Source organism: Aulonocara stuartgranti (assembly GCF_965226115.1).
Source record: "Aulonocara stuartgranti genome assembly, chromosome: 7".
In the NCBI taxonomy this organism is placed as follows: domain Eukaryota; kingdom Metazoa; phylum Chordata; class Actinopteri; order Cichliformes; family Cichlidae; genus Aulonocara; species Aulonocara stuartgranti.
This window is the reverse complement of record NC_138945.1, coordinates 7,810,924-7,828,544: the sequence shown is the minus strand read 5'-3', so window position 1 is coordinate 7,828,544 and position 17,621 is coordinate 7,810,924. Positions and strand designations below refer to the sequence as shown.

General features: G+C 41.8%; 1 protein-coding gene across 2 annotated transcripts in view; it reads left to right on the top strand.

Annotated features, from left to right (window-relative positions):
• Positions 1-17,403, top strand: part of vcanb (versican b) — a 34,428-nt gene extending 17,025 nt beyond the window's left edge. For both annotated transcript variants that reach the window (XM_082538165.1, XM_082538164.1), the window contains exons 9-16: positions 214-1,537; positions 2,700-2,813; positions 2,917-3,030; positions 7,536-7,694; positions 8,355-8,437; positions 13,948-14,092; positions 15,527-15,709; positions 15,815-17,403. In XM_082538165.1, coding sequence (XP_082394291.1) covers positions 214-1,537; positions 2,700-2,813; positions 2,917-3,030; positions 7,536-7,694; positions 8,355-8,437; positions 13,948-14,092; positions 15,527-15,709; positions 15,815-16,062 — 2,370 coding nt within the window. In that variant the 3' untranslated portion in view covers positions 16,063-17,403. The remainder of the gene's footprint in view (positions 1-213; positions 1,538-2,699; positions 2,814-2,916; positions 3,031-7,535; positions 7,695-8,354; positions 8,438-13,947; positions 14,093-15,526; positions 15,710-15,814) is intronic.
• Positions 17,404-17,621: the final 218 nt, after the last annotated feature.

Genomic DNA, 17,621 nt, shown 5'->3' with positions numbered 1-17,621 from the left:
ATGTATGTCTGTGTTTGTGTGTTCTCCCATTTTTTTCTATCACTACTAGTAAACACAGCTGTGTCTTCAGCAAACTAATTCATTCAAATCATTCAACCAGACGCCCTCTCCGTGAATGTGTAAAATAGTCTAATCTGGTCTGAGTCAAGCTACTGGCTCTTTGTCATTCTTTCTCATTTGTTAAAAATAGCCAATTTGTTTCAATCCATCCAGGTAACACCTGAACCACAGCAGCCAGAGGAGGCCAGAGGAGATCAGTTTGAGACGGCCACTCCTGGAAATGTGAATGAGACAGAAGTAGAGGAGGAAGAAGACATCAGCACGACTCCCTTTACCTTCGAAACTGGAACCGGGGAGATATTTCCACAGGAAACCACGGACAAGAGCATTTATCTTCAAGCTGTATACCCAGATGATGTTGCAGTCTCAGGCCTGGATGCAGACACAGTTTCTTATGTTTTTACAGATGCCACGAGAGTCAACACTCAAGAACCACATGAAACAGCAGTCTCAACCACATACACTCCCCCTGTCTCTACAATATCAACTCCAGTCCTGCTTGGTGTTTCCAAGGATGTTGCTCATGTTGCCTTAACTGATGAGGACATGGAAGGCTCTGCAAGCAACTCCACAGACGATGAGGTTGGCAGTATGCAGGAGGGCTCTACAGATGGTGCTATACCCACCCTGGCTACCGGACACCAGTTGGATGCGAGGACTGATGAGACAGAAATCGGAGGAACAGAGGTTGTGACTTTTATCCCAGACACAAAGTCACAGGAAACCACTGAGCAGGCCCAGACTGGGGACTTTGAAGGGTCTTCCTCTGGAGAAGATGAGGCTTCAGGTCAAGATGTATACCCGTCAGACACACCCAGTCTTAGCACCATGCTTAGCACTATGATTTCAAATGACCTTTATACCCAACAGCCTTCACCTGCAGTACCTACAGAAATCGCAGATGTGCTTGGTGTTTCATCAGGTGATGTTGCAGTTACAGACCCAGACTCTGGTGCAGACCAGCTGTCTGATGAGGAGGGAGCTTCTGGGGAACTTTTCAGAGAAGTCGCTATTACTGTTTCACCAGCCATGGCAGCTGTGACCTTCACCAATGTAAAGAGCACAACTGCAGAAATGAGCAAACTTAAACCCTTTACCCATCCCTCCTTTGAAAATAAGAGCCATCCAGCTGTCGCTACTGAGTCTCCGTCTGCCTCCTCTGACATCCACGCTCAGTTTTACAGAGAACATGCTGACCTGTCCACCATGGAGAACATAGACCAGACCACACTCTCCACTACTTCACCCTTTTATACTTCTGAGCAAAAAAGCTATTCTGTCCCCCAGCGGGCTCTAATCCCTGACCCGGCTGCCACTGCTGTAGCAGAGGAGAAATTTGTAGACGATGATAAAGACATCACCCCCTTTTTTGTGGAGTCCCAACCTCAGATGCCTGAACAGACAGTGGCCACAGTTCAACCTGAGACCAGCTCGGACACAACTTATTCAGTCATGACCAGCACTATAAACATTACAGGTACATGAACTCTGTTGTTGTTGGTTTGGTTCATAGCTGCTTCAGTTGTTTTAAACAGCACAGCAGCTTGGTTTCATTCCCCTGCTTAACATTTTTGCCAGTTTTGGCAGCAGCTATAATGTTTGAGCTGAGCCCTCTCTCAGCCTTCTGCCGTAGTTAAAAGGGATAGAACATGCTTTTTCAATGGTAATACCCACTTGTGCTATCAAAAGTCTGTAATACACTTTTAAAGTTCCCAAATACAAGGTTTTCCCTTTGCACATCAAGTATTAAATAGACAGCTTAATAGCTGCTCACAAAAAATTATTACATAGTTTCCACCTTCATAACAACTCACCCATTGTTAACACACCCTCATGGATTTGTAAAACTTTAGGGGCATGATGATTTCAGTCAGATGTGAGGTAGCTAGCAGGTGTCTGGTAGGCCTGACCTAGCAGTTTTAATGAAATTATACGACAAATAATGTACTGTCAGATCCGTGAGCTGACCTTACTGTCCTTAGCTGACATGTTAGTCCACCTGCTTGTTCAAATGCGGTTACTTCATGGCTTCACAAAACGAACATTTTGGCATTGTGTGATGTTTTTCAAACCAGAAGTGACCAAATCCAGCTTAAAAATGCAGAGTCTTGAACCCAAGACATTCAATTTAGTTTTATTTATCCATTTATTCTCTTGTGCTTACCTTTTTCAGGGTGGCTGCAGCTTATCCCAGCTCTCTTAGGGCAAGAGGCAGGGTACACACTGGACAGGTCGCCAGTCTGTCGCAGGGCTAAGCAGCATTTAGCATTTAGCTTCCAGGTTTGCCTATGTGATTTGTAGCAACAGTGTATTTAAGTTGTCCCTTGTTGGCCTCGCTTTTCTAGAAGATGGAGAGGTTCTACAAATATATGCATTAAAAATTCACAGCAGGATAAAAGCCTGTCCTGTTTGCAATTGAAGGTTCCTTGTAAACATTTGTGCAGATGTTGAATTTTCTGATATATTTTAATATGAGCAGGTCAGCCCACCAACAAACCGAGTGTCTATTACCACAAACGTGGACAGCCCTGCTGTGCCAATAAGGAGTTGCAAAGCCTTTCTGAACTGCAGTACGTTTCACCACTCTTAATGATGTTGATGATTTTAATCGTTTTCCATTCTCATTGTCTCCTTGGCAGATCTCCTGCCATGCTCAACCAATGTGTGTCAGAACGGAGGCTCGTGCTACAAGAAAGGACCACAAAATGTCTGCATCTGTGCACCTGGATACACCGGGTGGCACTGTGAAACAGGTACAGAGAGCCTCAGAGCCAGGTGTGCTCTTTTAACAAGCCATCCTGACCCTTCCTGACAGGTGGATGTATAATAATGCTGGTCTGTGTTGCATGTCTGAAGATATTGATGAGTGCCAGTCTAACCCGTGTCTGAATGGAGCCACTTGCCTGGATGGGATCAACTCCTTCACCTGTCTCTGCCTCCCGAGCTACAAAGGAGAGTTCTGTGAACAAGGTCAGGAAACAGAATTAATAAGCAACTGTGTCAAAATCATTCATCTATGGAAGTCAGTTCTCAGATATATTCTTTTCAAGTAAGTCTGAACTTACTGCAGAGTTTGGGTCTTTGGGCCATCATTCAGCTTTGGGCGTTGGCTCTTCAACAGATGAGTTCCAGCCGTAGGACTAATATTTCTGCCGTTACTCAGCAGATAATCAAAACTCAGGCACACAAGAGGACTCCGAGGATTAATATTTTCCAAACAAGGAAACAGTTCTCAGCAGCAACAGTTTTTTTTTTCTGCTGCTCTGAGCAAAATGTTTGGTTTCAGAATGAGGCCCCATAGTTTTTCTTTTGTATCATGTAGTCATGATAAGAAGCCATTTAACTAAATTCCGCTTTTATTTGCTTGCTTAAATTATTTTACTCAGTCTATTAATGGTTTGGAGTCATACATTATACACTACTTAATGCAGTCATTGTAGAATAAAAGTACAACAACTGGATCTGTCAATTCTGAGGTTTCACAGTATATATCAGGATATTTAAAAAGTTATTTGGTCCTTAGCAAGTCTTGAAATGAGTTAAATACAACCACAGATGAACAAGAACAAATTACATATTATGTGCTATTATTTATTTAACAAAAATGTAGCGGAGGTGTAGTGTGGTGTGCCACTCCACTCGCTAGTTCAGTGACACTGGGACCTGGAGAAGGGTGTGTGCCAAGCAGAAGATGCTCCACTCAGTGACTGCAAGGTGCTCAAATCATCATCGCTCCACCACTGTGCTGACAGTTGGTCTGAGGTGTTTAGGCTGTTTGGTTTACTCCAAACATGCTGCTCTTATTATGGTCAAACATCTCCATTTTGGTTTTGTTGTTCAAATTTAGCTCTGCAAAGCTAAGCCATGCCAACATCTTCTTTTTGGAGAGAAGCGGCTTTCTTCCAAACATCCTTTGCGCTTAATATTGTGGTACCTACACTCCTGAGGAAATTTGCATTTTGTTCTGCTTATCCAAGTCAGCATTGTTGGGGTCTTGTGGAAAAAATAGAGACATTGGTGCTATAAGAATTCCCAGTTTGCAGGGCGTATCTATTTGAATGATGAATACAGTGTGTAAAGCTAAATGTAGACACTCAGACATAAATTATGGACTGTTTACTGCTTATTTTTCCTTCCTAGTATATGCAAGAGTTCAAAAATCAGGGACACAGCTGTCCTCTTGCAGCTTTTTGCCAATGGAAAGAATGAGGGAAGAAAGATAATTGCCCTCTATTTTTCCAGAAAGCTTTTGCAGCTGCGTGTGGAATTGAATCAATACTGACAATACTGCTTCAGTTTTTTCAGGCTGGGCTTAATATCCTGGGTGATGCTGAGTGATGCTATGTTTCATACTCAACTGACCACTCTGCTAATTTCAAACTGGCAGACAGAGAGCTGTGGCTTATAGTGCTGCATTCATTAGAGACCTCACCTTTCATTCCAGGTAGCTGCACAGAGGCAGGATTAAAATGAGGTCAGTTGATGATGGCTACTACCTTAAAAGACTCGACAGATACTGTCCATCATGACTTTACTGGCATGTATAATTCTGGTGCCACTGATACAAAACAGCCATTGTTTGTATGGTCAGACAAAGCAAAGGGCTGATTATGTGACTTGTATATGAAGTTGAATGTGTGTTATACATGAGCTCTTTGTGTGTGTCTCTGTGTGCTTGACCTGCAGACAACTGGATGTTTGTGAGACTTAATGAAGTCCAACTGTGTGTTGCTGAGCTCATTCAGTGAGGGGCTTTCACTCCCCAGCTGGACCTCAGCTCTCTCTGTGCCTCTCTTTCTCTCTCACCGTCTCTGGCCAGAGCACAGAAATAAAATTCAGAGCTGTTGTGTTGCTGTTAGCTTCACCGTTACAACAGCATGTTTCCAAAACAACATGTAACTTCATCAACAAATGAAAATCTGATTCCAGATTATGAAGTGTACTAGAAGGCAGTGATAGGCAACCAGGGAAATGTAGTATAGCTACTTTTAGACAGAAGTTCGATTAGCTACACATTAACACCTAAGGAGTGGGTAAAATGTGGTTACGAAGCAGCAAAGTCTAAACATTTTCTTGAATATGCCACATGAAGTTTGAAAAAAGGCACTTATTCATAGTAAGAGATATTGTGTCTTACAGTCTGTTTAGTAGAAACCGCATACTAATGCTGGTTGAAGCTTCCCTTTGCTCTCAGACAGCTTCAGCTCTTTATTGTCATGATCCTAGTTTTGGTTGTTATAGTTTTGATTGCTAGGTTTTCATTTGTTATCTAGCCTTACATTTTCCCTCCTCCTGTCATATTGTGTCTAGTTTCCGGTAGTCGTATCCCTCTTTGAAATCAGTCCTGTCTCAATGCTCAATTTGTCTGTTTCTCGGTTATGCCTCCGTGTGTAGTCCATGTCTGTTATGTATTTTAAGTTCTATCCCTTGTTCGGTGTCTCCATAGTCTCGCCTCCGTCTCCATGTTTATTCGCTTCTTTCCCAGTGGTGCCTCTGTCTCTTGCTCCCTCTGTTCCTTGTATTTAGTCAGTCTGCATCTCAGTGTGTTTCTCATACTTCCTGTTTTACTTTGATAGTCTTCTGTCCTGTTTGCAGCATGTTCTGTTTTCGTTCCCCGTCTCGTTAGTTAGACCATGTTCAGCTCGATCCCCACCTGTGGTCTGTTCCCTTGTTTGCCTCTGCTCATTGTCATGATCTCTCTCAGTTTTGTGTGTTCTGCCACTATGTTTGTTTAGTTTATACGGTTTTTATTTTCATCGTCAAATTAGTGCTGCTGTCCTGCTGTATCAGAACCTGTGTAGTATCAGGTCCATAGACCATACTGTATAAACACTGATTTGCACCTGTGGTCTTTCTAATGGTGATGTCTGCAAGAGCAAAAAGGTTGGTTCTGTCACGATCCTGGGTCTCTGACCCAGCGTTTTCAGTTTACGTTTTGAGTTCTTAAGTTATTCCTTTATTATGTTGAGTAATTGGATTATCTTTTGGTTGCCTTTAGTTTATTTATGTTTCACTTAGGTCTTCGGTGTTAGTCTGTCATGTTTCTTGTCTTCTTGTCCTTGTTGTGAAGTTGTATTGTCATGTCTGCTTTCCGTTCAGTTTCCTGTTTTATTTTGAAGGTCTATGTCCTATGTCAGTGTAGTCAGTTTTGCTTCTTTTGTCTCATTATGTCAGATTAGTGGCAGCTGTTTCCTCCTGTGCTTCCACTTCCCGCTCGCCTTTTGTTAATATTCAAGTTTTGGTCCAAGTTCGTTGGTGTCTATATTTTGGGTCCTCTTCGCAAATTCATACAGTGTGGTGCCGCATACTGTGACAGGTTCTATAGAAGTCTTTTCCTCCTTTGAGTTGTGATCTTGGTAAACACTTTATTGATTAGTTTAAGATCTCAGTCACAGCTTTTAAGTGTTATTGAATACACTAGGATCCATCCATCACAAGGAGAGGTGACTTGGATTAGTTTGCTTTTGACTGACACTACCACGTGATAAGCTGTGATAAGGCATGCAGTGTCAAACCTGGTTTTATAACACCAAAAGAACGTGCTCAGCTCAAGGCTTTACAATGCGACCTCACCAACCAAAGCTGAAGTCACTATCTAACATTTTATTTCCAGTCAGTGATCTAGTTGCTCAGAAGGCCACTGAAAGCCACTAAATTAATTTTCTTCATTAAATTGATTTGCCAAACAATTTCTTTCTGCATTATCCTGATGAAAGTAGCTGTTAAAAGATGCCAAAAGGGATTCAGGTGATCTGTCACAATAATCAGTCAGAACGTGGTATTTAATTCAGAAATGAGAGGTGTACTATGAAACAGGTGTACATAGTCTTTGTTAGCTGGCCTAATAAAACCAAGAACCCTAGTCAGAGATACTGGCTATCACAACAGTGGTTCACAGTTTTTTGGGTTAACCCATGGTGTTAATTTCTATTGTAACATCTGTATATTAAAGCTAAGTCCTTGGAGTTTAGTCCTACGAAATGCACAACGTTTGGTGAATTGAAGATTCTAGACTGGCTGTAGGTGTGTAGGATAAGTCTCTTACCTGTTAATCTAATAGAAGGGCATCCCTCGGATACAGGCAGGTTGACATTCAGATTGCAAGCACGGCATCTGCCGCCAGATTAAATGTAGCTTTATCAAACATGGCTATGGTTTTAAGTCTTCAGGAGTGCAGTTTCAGTGAACCTGTTCATAGTTAATGACAGTAGAAGCAAACATTCTGAGAGCCTATTTGATGTAGTTGTTAACCGAAGCTCCTGGCATGTCCTAAATTTGATATTTCAGTATGTGGATTTTGTTTTATTGCCTTAAAGATAAGTAGGGACTTGTCATTAGTTATGATATAGCCACATACATACCACATTTTTAATTCTGCACCAACACAAGAAGTCAAGATAAAGTGTATATCATATGAAATATTTTTTCCACCTCGTTTGATGGTTCTTTCACATTTTGTTTTTCTCTTTCTGCAGACATTGAGATGTGTGGTTTTGGTTGGAAGAAGTTTCAATCTCACTGCTACAAGCACTTTACACACCGTCGGACCTGGGACGCTGCAGAGAGGGAATGTCGGATACACGGAGCCCACCTGACCAGCATCCTGTCGCATGAGGAGCAAATTTTTGTCAATAGTAAGTTTGTGTTGTTTCGATGAGGTGTCTAAAATGTTCCTTATACTATCAGTCGACAGTATAAGGAATTATGGGTCTAGAGAGTCTGTGAAAAAGTCCTTCGGGGTACAAATACTAAAAATGCATATCATAAATGAAACAGTTTTTGGCCGTGCTAGCAGCACAACTTTGTTGTTTGTGGTCAACCACTCGTCCAGACTACTTTTGGTTGGACGGTCTAAAACTAAATCTGATCATATTTTTGAAAATACAGTAGAAATGGCTACCTAAAACATTAGTTACATTTTGAGTAGCTGCTTTGTTATTTGATTGCATTGATTTCAACATGTCTTTGGGTTTCATTCACAACGAATGTATGTAAAAAAACAAACAAGCAAACAATGAAACTTTGATGATAAATAATAATTTTACCAAATTTGAAAACGCAAGCAAATGCTACACGATTTGCAGTCACTGCTCTACTACAGAAATCAGTCTGAGAATAGTGATGGAGCTGCAAGTAAACTCTGGTGAAGCTACTGACACTGAGCTCAACGGTGCTTCACCATAATTCTTTGTTGTCTGTTTACACTCCTCTCCAAAATGCTTTGTTTGGTATTGATCAGGTTCTGCTTCGGTAAAATGATCTCGGACTCACTGCATCGTGCTTTTTCCCTGCAGATCTAGGAAGTGACTACCAGTGGATTGGCCTGAATGATAAGATGTTTGAGAGAGACTTCAGATGGACTGATGGCAGACCAATGGTAAGATAAGCACTATTGATAAGATAAGTGGCTATGGATATAGTTAGATTTACAGACATCAATGATTATTGATCGTGGGGCGATCGTGACTCAAGAGTTGGGAGTTCGCCTTGTAATCGGAAGGTTGCCGGTTCGAGCCCCGGCTCGGACAGTCTCGGTCGTTGTGTCCTTGGGCAAGACACTTCACCCGTTGCCTACTGGTGGTGGTCAGAGGGCCCGGTGGCGCCAGTGTCTGGCAGCCTCGCCTCTGTCAGTGTGCCCCAGAGTGGCTGTGGCTACAATGTAGCTTGCCATCACCAGTGTGTGAATGTGTGGATGACTGTGTGTGTAAAGCACTTTGGGGTCCTTAGGGACTAGTAAAGCGCTATACAGGCCATTTACCATATTGTTCCCCAGTGTAACCATTTGCAATTTGATTTAAAATCAGCCTTCAATGATACATGATGGCTCTCATATAGCAGTAGCAGAGGTGTTTTATTAAGGTACTGTTAATAGCCAGAGTATAATAGTTTCACATTTAACTGAAAGAAAGAAAAACACATGGCAGCTTTCCAAGTCTTTAATAAATGTAGAGCAAACACGTTACAAGAAATGTCTCGGCTCTTAGGGAGCTGTCTACTATCTACATTAGTCAGGCTTATTTCAGTACAGTTTCAAGATGAACCATTTTACATGAACGAATCCAAAATAGATCAGAACCAGATGAAGTGGGGAATGACTGGAACCGAACTGGACTTGGGCCAGATTGGGCCTCAAGATTCATTCCATGATCTTTATTCATTTTTGATATTCTTATTCATTCTACTGTGCAAGTAGAACCAGACGTGGTTTGCTAATCTGTTATGGAGCCTACAGGTTCAGGTAGATTTCTTTGATTTTCAGTGGAAAATATGTTGGGGTTCAGATGTTCTCAGACACTGTACCTTTCAGAATGTTGTTTGACTTCAAAAAACACGAGTCCAATGACAGAATCATGCCTGTTTTTAATGCTGTGCCACCTGAGGGCCCAGATTGATTTTCAGCCTTGTCCCGTGAAGGCAGAGATGATGATATTATGAACTGTAGCTGATGAAATATTGAGGCCTACTTTTTTTCTTCATTGAAGAAAATTATTCAGAAAATGTTCCACAATTAGTAGACAGTTTTTTTGTGTGTGTGTGTGTGGGTTTTTTTTTTTTGCAGATTGGGGAACCTCTGCCCATCTTTACTTCTGCATCTCTAAGTTGCTGATTTTATCCTCAGTCAAGTTTACGACCTGTTGCTATATTTAACTTGCTGCTGTACCACTCTGAGCATGCCTGATCTCTGGTTAGTACAGTACAATCTGGGAATACCAGGTGCAGTAAGATTTCAATCTTAAATATCATCAGCCTCTCTCTTTTAATGGGTTATGTCCCACAGGCGTTCAAGCTGGCAGTAATTAAACCACTACTTAAAAAGCTACTTAAAAAGCTGGGTTAAGATCACTTGAGTTAATCTCTAGGAATAGAGATTATATCTTAAAGATATAATGATGTGGATGATTAATTTCCTTCTTCTAAATTCAGATAAAACTGATGTTATTTTACTCGGCCATAAATATCTTAGAAATATGATATCTTACACTTACACTAGATGCCATTACCTTGGCCTCCACTGTGAGAATTCTTGGAGTCATTTTTGACCAGCATATGTACTTCAATGCGCATATTAAGCAACTTTGCAGGACTGCTTTCTTCCATTTGCGCAGTATCTCTAAAATTTGAAACATCCTGTTTCAAAGTGATGCTGAAAATCTAGTTCATGCATTTATTACTTCTATGCTGGACTACTGTAATTCGTTATTATCAGGAGGCCCTAAAAACTCCCTGAAAAGCCTTCAGCGCGGCAACAAGGCTACTGACAGGGACTAGAAAGTGAGAGCATATTTCTCCTATATTTGCTTCCCTTCATTGGCTCCCTTGTAGATCCAGAATCAAATTTAAAATCCTGCTCCTCATATACAAGGTCTTGTATAATCAGGCTCCATCTTATCTTAAAGACCGTTATAGTACCATATCACCCCATTAGAGCACTTTGCTCTCAGGCAGCTGTCTTGTGGATATTTAAAGTAGAATAGGAGACAGAGTGTTGAGCTTTCAGGCCCCTCTTCTGTGGAACCAGCATCTAGTTTGGATTCGGGAGACAGACACTTTTAACATTAGGCTTAAAACTTTCCTTTTTGACAAAGCATATAGTGAAGTTTGGCTCAGTTGACCCTGAACCCGCCAAAGTTATCCCACAGCTAAGAGAAGATTCAGGCTACTATGGGGCTTCTCATCATGCACTGAGCGTTTCTTCTTCACTGATCTTTTATCACTCACTATGTGTTTATAAACCATTTTGCATTAGTTATTATTACTACTCTGGCCACCCTTCCCTGAAGCTGGTCCTGGTGGAGGATTTTTCCTATTAAAAGAGAGTTTTTCCTTCCCACTGTTGCTAAAGCACTTGCTCATAAAGGGGCATCTGATTGTTGGGGTTTCTCTATATTATTGTAGTCTTTACCTTTTAATATAAAGCACCTTTGGTGATATATAAATAAAATTGAATTGAATTTAAATTGGCAATAAACCTTATTCGGGGCAAAATGTTCATGTGATGTAGCAGTTGTAGGCAGTGATGACACAATCTCAAACACATGGTTCATCTGCTGGAAACTCAGAGCAAGAAAATTGAAATCTGATCCTGAAGAGGGAGGACTGTGTCATGTGTTATCATTCTTAATACAGACACACCCTGAATGGGGTCAAATCGGAGCCATACACCATGTTAAGTGCGTGCAGTAGATATACAGTATAAAATGAACAAAAATGAACTTTTTGTGTATTTCGTCTGGTATATAAGGCCACACAACCTTGGGTTTGTTTAGGCCTGTTGTTTTTTTGTCTCTGCAGCACCACTGTCTGTATATTTTATGAATTACATCCAGTCACATGTGATGAGTATTGACTGCCTTCTGAAGAGGATAGGTGGGGACTTCATAGTCTATATTCACAAAAGAGATATTGTCCATAAGTTGTCTATAAGTAGATACAGCTATCAGTAGCTACGATCGTAAAGAGGACATTAATGAGAAAAATACTGGCAACAGCCAGTGCTGCCCCTTAACCATCCAGCAGTTTCAAAATCCTACATTACCTAATTTTTGAGTTATCGCATTGACAAGTTTTTCAGAAAACCTGACTTCGAATTTGAGTTTGAGGCCACTAAGATTCTAACTTGTAGATTTTTAGCAGATACAACTCATTTTCAAGTTCTCTTATTTACAAACCTTGGTGTCCACACAGTGTCAGGCTGACAGGTTAAAAATCCCCCCAAATGATCTTGTTTTTTTAAGTGTGATTTGACCCTATATAAATAAACCTGAATTGAATTTGTTTTTTTCTGTGCATTTTCCGAGAACAGGAAAGGTGCTTAAATCACAACTAAGATCACAAGTACCTAAAATATTTGGCCAGTAATGTATGTTTTTGCTAAATTTGCAGTTCAAGGTTCAAGATTACTTTATTTCTATCCCTAGGTAAATTTGCTTTACATAAAAAAATGATAGCATTTGGCATCCACTCACAAAGCACACACACACCCATTAAACCTGACAAACACATATTTGATAATTAGATGCGTGATAAAAAACAATATAAATAAGATGAAGATGAATCAAATAAAACAGTAGCACCAGTAGGGACAAAGCTGTTTTTATATTGCTAACTTGGGACTAGAAACCTCCGTCCAGAGGAAAGAAGCTGAAATTCACCCCATAGAGGATGGGGGGCCATTATTAACAATTGATAAAGCCATCCTTTGTATCTGTTGAAAGTACAGGGAGGCTAGACAGGGCTGTGACTCACCTGTCAGGACCATCTCACTATCTGATTCAATGAGTTTTTTCTCTGTGACAGAGGTCTGACTGAACCATGCCACCAAACAAAAAAAGTGCCTGTAGCTTATGCCCTACTTCTGTGATAATGTTGAGGTGGAGGGGGAGAGGTGAGCCCTCGGGTGAACATAGACTATAGTACTGAAAAGTTGTGGAAACTCATGAGGGGGGCAAAAAGGGCACAGTGGCAACCGATAAAAGTTCAACGTCTGGTGTGCAAATAAACTCTCTAACAGTCACAGCGCTATAGTAACGTTTATTCACATACAAGCATACTCCCCCCTCCTTGGGATTTCCCCTTTACCCCCACATCCTGATCCCGATGAAATGGAGCTCCAAATCCATCCATCCATCCATCCATCCATCCTCATCCGCTTTATCCGAGGCCAGGTCGCGGGGGAAGCAGCCTAAGCAAAGAGGCCCAGACCTCCCTCTCCCCAGCCACCTCCTCCTCCAGCTTATCCGGGGGAACACCAAGGCGTTCCCAGGCCAGCCGAGAGATATTATCTCTCCAGCGTGTCCTGGGTCTGCCCCGGGGCCTCCTCCCGGTGGGACATGCCTGGAACACCTCACCCAGGAGGAGCCCAGGGGGCATCCTTGTCAGATGCCCGAACCACCTCAGCTGGCTCCTTTCGATGTGGAGCAGCAGCGGCTCTACTCTGAGGGTGAGGGACCAGACAAAGAGCGATTCAGAAGACCCTTATGAAAAGAACATCGAGGGAACAGTTTACCCTGCCCGGGATAGGGTTACCGGGGCCCCGCCCTGGAGCCAGGCCCGGGGCGGGTGCCTGAGGGCGAGCGTCTGGTGGCCGGGCCTTAGTCCATGGGGCCCGGCCGGGCACAGCCCGAAGAGGAGACATGGGCCCATCCTCCCGCAGGCCCACCACCCGCAGGAGGCGCCATAGGGGTCGGGTGCATTGTGTGCCGGGTGGCGGCCAGGAGCGGAGGCCCTGGCGGACTGACCCCCGGCTGCCAAGACTGGCAATTTGGAGCTTTCTGAGCTCTCTCAGAGAGCTCCAAATCCGTCAATTGAAAAATCGACGTCCTGGTCCTGCTCTGTCAGCCATGTCTCAGAAAAAGTCATCACACAGCTGTGCCTGTGTGAAGTCTTTCTGGAACCTAACGTTCCGCTGGAGTTCATGCAGCTTGCTGCTCACAGACTGAACATTTCCCAGGATAACAGAGGGCAGGGGAGTTCGACTGACCTGTTGTCTCCTCAGACACAATTTAACACCTCCATGTCTCCCTCTTTTTGTCTTCCTCTTATCACTTGTTCTGTCTTTTGGTATAAAACCCAGCATACATGGGGTGAGGTCCTTACCACCATACAAGAAGTTAAGTTGTAGCAGCTCCTCACGGGAGTAAACAATCCTCAGCGGGCTTACAGCCTCACACGCATCATGGGAAACAGGCCAGCACAGCTGGGGCCTTATTTAGAAAAGGAAAAAAAACAAACACAAAAAAACAGAAAAACAAACTTAGGATGCTAAGCGCTTGTTCATTGCTGGTCGCTAAGTGCACATGCCATCTTAAATGTAACAGCATTACTTTGTAAACTAATTTAATTAGACAGTCTGTAACATAATGCCCTTTGTAATTTGTCTTCTGATAGCAATATGACCATTGGAGGCCAAACCAGCCGGACAGCTTCTTCCAGTCAGGAGAGGACTGTGTGGTGATGATCTGGCATGAGGGAGGACAGTGGAATGACGTGCCCTGCAACTATCACCTGACATTTACCTGCAAAAAGGGAACAGGTATGCACATGGAAAAACATACGTGTTCTCTTTGGAGACTAAAGGACAACTGGGAAGAATGCTTTCTTTAAGTAAAAAAGCTTAGAGAAGCTTTTTTATTTAACTTTAACTTTGAAGCTTAGCTTCAAAGTTATTGGCTAGGGATAGTAAACATAGAATGAGCTGCATTCATAAACTGTGCAGGTGTAATACACAGACACATATTAGCTAATTTGTGCAGACTAAGTCTGCAGACCAAGTAACAGTCTTTTCAATTTAGTTTAGTTTTATTGCCAGCAGTTGCCAAAGCTGTGTTCTGTACCAGACTCTTCAACATGGATTAGGTTTAGAGGCCAGCCTCAAGTGGCCACGAGAGGAACTGTACTTTTGCGTTAGCTTTGTTTTGTTCAGTGCAGTACTTACATGGGGTGTGGATGAAAAAGTAAGTGTTGTCTGTTGCTTCTAATTTTGTCTCGGTGATCATTCTAACCTTAAACAACAGAATCACAGTACAGTCTTTATCTTTTACTTATCTTTATCTTTCACTTACAGTGCTGTGCATTGTATTAAAAAATGCACATTTTTTTGCATATTTGACACATGTTTCAGATCATCAATCAAATTTTGGTTTTTGACAAAGAGTAAAAACAAAATACAAAGATGGTGGTGTGTGGTCTAACGGGTGCCAGTTGCCATTTAACACATCTATAGTCACATGGAGGTTGAGAACATCATATTACAGTGTCAGGGTATAGTTATTAGAGAGTTCCACGGGAGTCATATGTTGTACAGCATGCCAGATATAGCCAGACTGCCAGAATCTTCCTGGTTTGTTCTCAACCCTGGAAAGTAGCACAGGTGGCATAGGGAGCACAGCTGGGATACCAAGCAAGCATGCTAACCATTTAAATCCCCATTACTCAACATATGGAAGAGCCATCTTGCATATGAAGACCAACAAACTAGAGCTATTGCTGGAAACTACCTCCTCTATTTGGGACTGCTGCGTGTTAATAATCATGGAGACCTGGCTACATCATTAGAGACCATGTTTATTCACACCAGAAGCTAAAAATGACATGAAGTCCAGTTACCACTACTGAAGTCCAGTCACCATGTTTGACTGGTAGTCTGATGTTCTGTTTATGAAATGCTGTGTTAGTTTGATGCCAGATGTAATGGGACTCAAACGTCCAAAAAGTCCAACTTTTGCCTTGTCAGTCAGTCTAAAGTATAAAAGTCTTGGAGATCATCAAGAAGTTTTTGGCTGATCTGAGATGAGCCTTTGTTGTGTTTTGGGCAGCTGTAGTTTTCTCCTTGGGACTCACAGAACTGCAGCAAATATGTAGAGCTTTGCTTATGTTTAGAGTTTCCTGCACTGTCCCAAGTGTCAATGGAAATGATTGGTACAGGTTTGTGAATAACATTATTAAACTCTGCATCTCCTGCCAACAGTATCATGCGGTCAGCCTCCTGTGGTGAAGGATGCCCGAGTTTTTGGGGCCACAAAATTGCGCTATGACATCAACACCCTGCTCCGTTATCAGTGTAAGCAGGGCTTCATTCAGAGACACACCCCAACTATACGCTGCCAGGCCAACGGCCAGTGGGACTCGCCTAAAGTCACCTGCACAAGCCGTGAGTCTCCTCCTAATTGTACTTTAGCTAACTTTTTCATTAAAGGTCTGTAAAGTATTTTCAACTGTACTCACTTTTAGTTAATTTCTACATCTGTGCTCTCAGCTGCAACCTACCATAAGACATTTGTTCTTCAACGCCGCCACACCCAGAACAAGCATCAACACAGGCACTATCAACACCACACCAAGAGTCAGGAGGAACACAGACAAAACCAAGGGCAACAGCAGATTTCCAACATCCTGCAGAGCAACTGGATCGCCATTCAGAGTCATCGACAGCTGAGTAAGGAGAGGCAGCTGCAGGTCCGCACTCGCAGCCAGGATCAGATGAAACACTCAGTGGGTTTGTAGTTGTGGACATCAGATTTTTGGTGATGACTAATTGCAGCAGTCTGTCTAGAGGCACCGATAGAGAGTGATGTTCCACTGAACTGTCTATCAGTGTCTCTTGAGGGGACATTTTTACAATTACATTCCAGGATCAGACACCAAGGACAGTTTAGCTTCATTTCCAAACTTCATTTATTGACCACATCAGTCTCCCCACAAAACCATGGTGCTCAGATTATTGATATGCTTCCTTTTCACTGCTTCAAACACCAGCTAGTGCCATTGTTCAAATACTTGGATATGTTGTGTCTGATATAGATATACACAGCCATGTCTCCTAAGGAGGTCGCCCTAAAACCAGGTCTATCAGTCACAACACAGGAGCACTGCAGCCTTTAGCTCCTCAATGCGTTCTACACTTAATAGTCAAAGTGTTCAGTGTAACTTAAGCCATCAGCTTTTAACCTGCGCTCATAAGTCTAGTGCCTTCTGTCAGATTTTAATGCAGCTCAGTGGCAAATTTTTCATTAAAAGGAATTCAAGTCTTTATTCTTTGTTAAACAGCGTAGTCACGTCCAAGCTGGTTAAAGACACTCACACTTTGTTAACTTTTAAAAGGGATGGAAATGGAAAAATTAAATGGAAACATTTTAGCAGTTCTTGAGCAAAACTAACAAAAAATGACAACTTTGAACTTGTCACTGAATTATAAAGATGAGCAAGAATTCCTCACCTCAAATCACCTCAGATTGTTACCTTTGACCACATTTTCAATGTGTCTGCCTATCTGAACTCATTGTTTTTCATTGTTTGTCTATGATTTTGTACAAAATATTTTACCTGAGTTTTTTTCTTAATTGAGATTTGATGAACACAAATAGGAAATTGTGATGAATATGTCGTCTGTCTATGCTGTGGCTATTAATCATAGGATATATATTATAAATATTATCTGAAGCCATAAGAATTTAATTTATTGTATACTTCAAAACTATGAAAGGACTGTGATATTGAATAAAGGTCCATGGAACTGAAGTGATATCTTCTGCACTGTTTACAGACTCTTGTCATGATCTTTCTTATTGAGAAATCATGTTATCATTGACAGTATGTATACGCAATGCCGTCCTCTAGTTTTATTGAGATTGTTGATTTTCTTTATTGTGCTGTGACTCAAAATTGACTTCCTCTATTGTCAATGAAAACACTTCTGGTTATTTCTACGTTATTTTTACATTATTAGACACATACCTTCATGTTGCCTTTTCCTGTAGACGTGGAATCAGTTTGTTTATTGTTTTCAAGGAATAAGAGAATGTATAAGAAACAAATAAACATGACCACCTGCTCTATAAGATTTTTTTTATGCATCTCACGTTGTCTTCATGTCCTTCATACATTTTCCTTTAGTATGTTGCATAATAGTATGTAACAATATGAGAACAGCACCACCAAGGCTGGAGGCGGAGCAATATTGGAAAAGCACATGGGAGAAGGACGCAGCCCATAACGGTAATGCTCAATGGCTCGTGAATCTAAGAACAGACCACAGCAAACTCCCTGAACAAGGTACAGTAACC